Consider the following 7,376-nt stretch of genomic DNA (forward strand, 5'->3'; position numbering starts at 1 on the left):
GGTCTCTAGTTTGATGTTCATGCTGGTTCTGATCTGGTATCACTGGGTAGAAAATGCATAACAGATGTTATCTATTTCTGGTTCTGACCTGGTATGTGATAAGTAGAGGATAATGTTATGGGTACAAGATGTTTTTCTTTCTAACTAATAAAGTTTGTTCTTAATACATGCTGTATCAATACTAAGATACATGTTTTACTATTATAAGAAAATCCCAAAGCAAATCACAACAAATGATTGTTTGAAAGTTAATCCCAATATCAAAGAGTATTAATATAGCTTATAACCATACACTGTGCTATAATGGAGATTTTCTGTTTTCTCCACAAAAAAAAAAAAAAAAAAAAAACTCCATTAGTGTTGTGAGTACTGTAACAAATTCTCAGTTTTATCAATTATGACAGATGGCCGGGGCCCATGCCTGGCCGGGACGCCCCTTCACCACATCTGCCAGGGGGACAAGGGTGGGAAGCCCAGTATCTCCCCCTGGACGCTAGATGGCAGCATCCCTGTGTTGCAGCGGTGCCTCAGACTCCCCCAGGGCTTCATGGGGGTTGGTGTTCTGTGCAGATCTGTGGGGTTCTGCAGGCGCCAGCAGGGGGTGCTGCAACAGGAGCAGCTGGCCCCTTTTGGGCACTGGTTTCACTTTACCTGGAAGTGCAGTTGGATGTCGCTAATCAACCACCTGGAGCACTTTCTGGTGCCTGATAAAAGGGAGCCAACAACCACCACTCAGTGGCCAGAGTCGGGTGGAGGTGGACGAAGCTTGCTAAGGAGGAGTGGTGGTGGAAGACAGGAGAGAAAGAGTGCTTAGTGTACTGTTCTTTATTTGGGACTGTGTTGTCGCTGGAGGGATTACGGGGAAGACGTATGAGAGAGTACTGTGGAACACATCGACTACATATCGGTGTTAAATGTTATTCCAACTATACAAATTGGCTGGGATTTTAAAGGAGCAATTTGAAAATCGAAAGGAACTGAGATTCAATGTTTAAAATCCATGCAGTCAGACCACTAAAATGATCTGATTTTGACTTTACTTTGTTTTCCTGTTTAGTTGATCTTTGTTTCACAAGTTACTTTTGGTCAAACAGGATGATTTGTACTGTGTCACCCATGGGAAATCTACAGATAACTAACGACTTATTCCTCAATCAATTGGAGAGGAATTTGGTTACTAGGCAGACCACAGCTCAAAAGTAAGTTCGCCCATTTGATCTTTGAACCATTCCTTATTGAACCTTGCCTCGTGTAATTGCATTATTATTCTGCTGGAACTACATGTTAGAAGATAAGTGAATGATGGCAAAGATTGGTTGCACTTTATTATAATTTTATAATTTCCATTTTTGCTTTGCCATTCAGATCTCACTTCACTTTAATAAGATGGCCCAGTTTGTGCCAGAAACACCCTCCACAAATCCTAACATTATTACTATTTGGCTGTAGATTTTAAATGAAAAAACACCTCAGAGCATGTCTTCTAAAGTTTATGTGCAGTGTTTACAAATACTAATGACACCGTCAGTTTGTTGCCTAAAGTTTCTGGTTCCTAGTAGATTAATGAGAGCCATGCATCGTCAAGTTAGGCAAGATTTGTCCATGTGGTGTGTCCAGTTGCTTCTATTTATTTATTTACATTATTGCTTTATTATTTATCTGGTCTTAGGCTTAGTGAGAAGTGCTCTGAATTGAATGTGCAGTGTAGCCTTGTATCATCAGAATTGCTCTCAACCTCTCTTTATTATTTCACATCAATATATTGTTCTTGGTGGTGAAACCTTGGTTTTTTATTTGTATTTAAGTTGTTATATTATGGATGTTTAAAATTGTTTCAATTGTTTAAAATGATTTAGGCTAATTCAGAGATAGAATCTAACCTTAGAGTATAGTTCACAAGGCAGGATCCAACTCTGGGTGCAATGCAAGTTCATCATAGTTGTAAACCAGGGCTGTCCAACTCCAGTCCTGGTGGACCGAATGGGCTGCAGGTTTTCATTCCAACCCTTTCCCTAATCAGCAAGCCATTTTCACTGCTAATTAACTCCTTTTCCCTTTGTTTTAATAGCCCTGTTTTTAAGGATTCAGTTCTCTGATTGATTTGCTTCTTCATTAAATGGCAGCCAAACAGAAATGAGACATGAAACGAGCCAACAGATGACCAGCTAAATTGGGGCTTCAAACTCCAACCAATTTCACTCCAACCAGTTTCTTAATGAGAAGCCAATTCTTGCTGTTAATTAAAGCCTTCATTGAATATCAGGACTTTTCGCTGCTCTTGTTCTGCCACAGTAAACTGTTGATTTTCTGTTTTTTCTAAGATCACCATCAAGATGTTTTGGTGGCCTGAGTAGACCAACATGACTGAGACCTTCACCTTTCTTAATTTTCAGGTTAGCTGGTCATGTGGCGGCTTGTTTTGTGTCTCATGATTGTTTGGTTGCTCATTAAGGATAAAGAAACAACTGAGGGATCTCAGTCACGTCTATTAAAACAAAAGCAAAACAAGTTAATCAACAGCAAAAACAGCTCACTAATTAAGAAGATGGTTAGAATGAAAACCAGCAGGCACTGCGGCCCACCAGGACCAGGGTTGGACACCCCTGTTGTAAACAGAGTGGTACACATCATGATATTCAGTATAACCTAATATTATGTTAGCTTTCCTGATCACTTCTGAACACTGCCTGGGTGTAGATAGTGATGAGTCCACCGTGACTCTTACCTCCTTCTCATAAGGTGTACCTTCAAATTTCAGACCTCCCATTGTGTATTCAAATCTAAGTTTTCTACATCCTCCATGTAATACTTTACATTTACGTACCTCAAATTTCATCTAACACAGATCTGCCCATGCCTGTGTGCTGTCCAGGCCTCTCTGTAACAATTTAATTGATTCTGTATTATCTGCCCTTCCATCTAGCTTGGTATAATCTGCAAACTTAACCAGCTATTGATGATATTCTTGCCCACTGCTCATTTTTCCTGTTACCTGAAGACACCCTCATTGTGCTGAATTTGGAAAGATTATGACAAAGTCAGTAACCAAATAATGGAATTAAGTCAAAAGATAGACTACAAAATTGTATTCTCCGTGACAAAACAATATTTGAAAACAGTGGTGTGATCTATTCCAAAATTACAAAAATGAAAGCTAAAGGTCCATTATTATAGATTGTAAATCTCATTTTTGGACAAAATCCCTGTAATCGATAAATCTTTAGGATTTCTTTTTCCAACTGCTACATTTAAAAATATGTCCATATCTTCAGAATGTAAGAGCCAACTCTTGGAACAGAAGGCCAGAAATCCCAGTACACCTTTAGAAGATCTTCCCCACTAGATTCTTAGGGGAGCATTGCAATTCTCCACCTAGGATCCATTTTTCCTTCCTCTTCTCAGTGCCCATTGTACTAGTCCTATCAAAGTACCAGGTACACATAAAGGGAACACAATTCTCTCACTGCCCCGTCCTTTTTGCTGTGGCATGACACACATCAGTTGTTCCTTTTTGGAATTCCTGCAATAGCGAGACTTCCCATTTCCAGTGGCTGCAGAATTTTACCTAGCCAAATAAATTGATTTTGTACATTTGTATAGAACGACATTCTCACTGCTCTCCACCACTGATTTTTCCATCCTCATTTTTTGTCCTCTCAGTATCATTCCCTCACACCTCTTCCAGGTTATCTCTCCCTTACTCATTTCTAAGTACATTAGAGGGTCAGCTCAAGTTGGACGGTTGGGAGACAAAGTCAGAGAGGTGAGATTGCGTTGGTTTGGACATGTGCAGAAGAGAGATGCTAGAAGGATGTTAATGATAGAGCTGCCAGGGAAGAGGAAAAGAGGAAGGCCTAAGAGGAGGTTTATGGATGTGGTGAGGGAGGACATGCGGGTGATGGGTGTAACAGAACAAGATGCAGAGGACAGGAAGATATGGAAGAAGATGATCCGCTGTGGCAACCCCTAATGGGAACAGCCGAAAGAAGAAGAAGAAGACTCATTTCTGTAGTCAAAGACATCATCATTACTTCACTGGGCATAACCAAATGTCTTCAAACAGACCATACTAACACCTCTCCTCATAAAGCCCCAATATGTAATAACAGATCAGTCTCTCTCCTCTTCTTTCTATTCAAAGCACTTGAATGGCTTTCTCTAATCAAGTCTCTTTCTTCCGTCTACATGAGAAATTGTTTGATCCTAACCAGTCAGGCTATCAGAGGGGTCATTCCACTGAGACAGCTTTGCTGACTGTTGTCTATACCTCACACAGGAAATGTTTAGAATCACAGCCTGAAGTAATTTGTAAGTCTTTGAAAAGAAATTGCAGTCCCTGAAGAAAATTCACTGCATATACAGTAGGAAAATAAATATTTTGAGAGACAGTGATTGGTCCTTGCATTAACTAATATGTTACTGAGCATCCAAAACAAAGTTTACAAAAAATAAATAAATAAAATGAAGAATCACTTTGTGTTATCAGTACGGAATAAGACAGGAGCCAAACCTGGTTTCAATGTAAGAGGTTTATTTCAGGCCTATTTATAGTAGACGATCAAGCTAACACGCACATCTTAGAGAAAAACCACAAAGAACATGCAAACTGTACAGTGACAATAATTTGACTATCTTGTCATTTCCTCTGTTTTCTCCCCTTCTCCATTTGCATACGTTCTGCACTTCTCAAGAGATTTAAAGAGTGAAGTCACTAAGATGGGGTCAGTTAAACCTGCCTGTAAGATTTGGTGGAGATGGATTTGTCACTTCTTTTCTTGGTGACCCTCTTGTTTTTAATTGAAGGTGAGAGCTGTAAAAAATAACTTTCCTGTTATGTGAATTCAACTAAGTAAAACTGCAACTGTTTCTGTGCAAACTAATTAAATTAATTGTACTTTATTCTCTCTTATCCAGGGTCCTCTGGAGATATCATCATGACTCAGTCTCCCTCAAGTCTGTCTGCACGACCAGGAGAAACTGTCAGCATTAACTGTAAGGCCAGCAGCTCCATTACTGGCAGCTATAAAAATCTTGCCTGGTATCAGCAGAAAGCAGGAGAAGCTCCAAAACTTCTGATCTACTGGTCAAGCACTCTGCAGTCTGGGATCTCAAGTCGTTTCAGTGGCAGTGGCTCTGGACTTGATTACACACTGACCATAAGTAATGTGCAGGCAGAAGATGCAGGACATTACTACTGTCAGCAGGGCTACAGCTATCCTCTCACACAGTGAAACACAGCCGTACAAAAACTTCCTTTACATTTGTGTACAGCTGCAGTTTTTACTTATGTTGGGGCTGAGAAGTCATTGACTTTAGAGTCACCTGAGAAAGTAAAAAAAACGAGAGCTCGGAGGACCATAGAGATGTGAGGAACATGTAAAAATGACCCATTCTGGAAAAGTTTAGAAATATTAAAATAACAAGTCAAAAGTTTTTAATTATCCAATGATACACTATACAAATGATAATGTTGTTTACAAGTAAGAAATTGCCTTTATAGATAGATTAATTCTTTAAGATAGATAGATAGATAGATAGATAGATAGATAGATAGATAGATAGATAGATAGATAGATAGATAGATAGATAGATAGATAGATAGATAGATAGATAGATAGATAGATAGATAGATAGATAGATAGATATTGTTTACATATAGAAGCTCTTTAAATAAATACATACAAAGGTAGATAAGCAAATAATTAAAAAATAAATATACACACATTGTTTGGTCTTAACACACACCAGAATTACAATAAAGCAAGAAAATTAAAAAGAAAGAAAACTTCTGACTTGCCCTCATTGTCACAACGTCACAGTGAGGCATTAAGCAGGCATAATGCTGTTATAAGGGAGCCTTCGAAGCGTTTCTTGAGACACTTCTGATGAATAATTAGTTGGCTGAAAGTCCTCGAATTTTAGTGTATCAGAAACAGGATGTGCAGCATTGTTCAGAATTGCATTGAGTTTTGTTTTAATTGTCTCCTTTTCTACAACCTCCAGGGGTCCAGAGTGTGTCCTATAACTGAGCTTGCCCTTTTAATTATCTTGTTGATTCGGTGGGCCTCTCTTGAAGTGAGGTTACCACCCTAGCACACCACAGCTTAGAACATTGCACTGGCCATCACAGAGTTATAGGAGACATGAAGGATGTCACTTCCCACTCTAAAGGAACACAGTCTATGTTAGAAAAAGGGACTGCTCTGCCCTTTATTATTATTATTTTTTTTTTTTAATTAATACATGATTTTATTTAAATTGCCATCTCTGTTTGTCTGGGTCGAATTTTGCAATCAATTTTTTACCCACTTTTACCAAACCGATTTACTTCAAACTTTGCATGCATGCTGTTCTCTGGTGACAATGCAATATGTCATCAGTTTTGACCCAGGATTTGTACGTTAATTACGTCAAGTTTAAATTTCTTATTTTATTATATTATAGTGAATACACACACACACACACACACACACACATATATATATATATATATATATATATATATATATATATATATATATATATATATATATATATATACTGTATATATACACACACAGTGGTACCTCGGTATACGTCCGCCATGGAATTAGTTCAACTTGGTATACATCCTGTTTGGACGCAAAAGATTTTGCTTGGTATACGACCTTTGTTTGGAATACAACTCGCGTGCTAGAACACCACGTGCTACCCTTGTTTACCTCTCTTGAGACAAAGCCAAGACTGCCTGTGGTATAGCGGGTCTGTATATCCGTGTCATTCTCCGTGGGCACGATTGCACGACTGCGGGGAGTTAATGAGGTAGTTGGAGCGAGTCGCACCTGCACATGTGGGTGCGATCGTTCTCAATTGCTTCATTGGCTTCCTGCGGCTTGTGATTAAGGCACTGCACCCACGGAGGTGCGGGTAGATGTATATATACGGGTCAGCACCAGAAAAGGGGGGATAGATGGATCGAGGAAAAGAGGAAGATAAAAGATGTTAAAGTACAGGAAAGAGCAGTTTTAGCAGGCACTCGACTCTTCTCAGCAAGGTATAGTGAGATTAAATTTTCATTTATTTCATCTAATTGCTTTTGTATTTATGTATTTTAGTATTAAGCAGTGTTTAAATTATTTTATACAACCCCATCAATGTATAATATGCCAATAACAACAGGATTTTTTTTTCATGGGAACGGATTAATCATTTTCCCTTTATTTCTTATGGGAAAAATTTGTTTGGTATAAGTCCTGTTTGGTATAAGTCCAAGGATCTGGAACGGATTAAGGACATATACTGAGGTACCACCTATATATATATAGTGCTTTTAGCCAACACACATATATATGAATAAGTGGTTAGAATGTGGGACCAATACAGACAAACCAATTAAA

The 7,376-nt window shown here is 38.6% G+C and overlaps 1 gene segment (V, D, J or C); it reads left to right on the forward strand.

Annotated features, from left to right (window-relative positions):
* Positions 1–4,655: 4,655 nt before the first annotated feature.
* On the forward strand, positions 4,656–5,246 carry LOC114651609 (immunoglobulin kappa variable 4-1-like). The segment is given in 2 exon segments: positions 4,656–4,803; positions 4,915–5,246. Coding segments are annotated over 2 exon segments (366 nt in total).
* The last annotated feature ends 2,130 nt before the right edge of the window (positions 5,247–7,376 follow it).

This window comes from Erpetoichthys calabaricus, chromosome 5, assembly GCF_900747795.2.
Source record: "Erpetoichthys calabaricus chromosome 5, fErpCal1.3, whole genome shotgun sequence".
Lineage (NCBI taxonomy): Eukaryota > Metazoa > Chordata > Cladistia > Polypteriformes > Polypteridae > Erpetoichthys > Erpetoichthys calabaricus.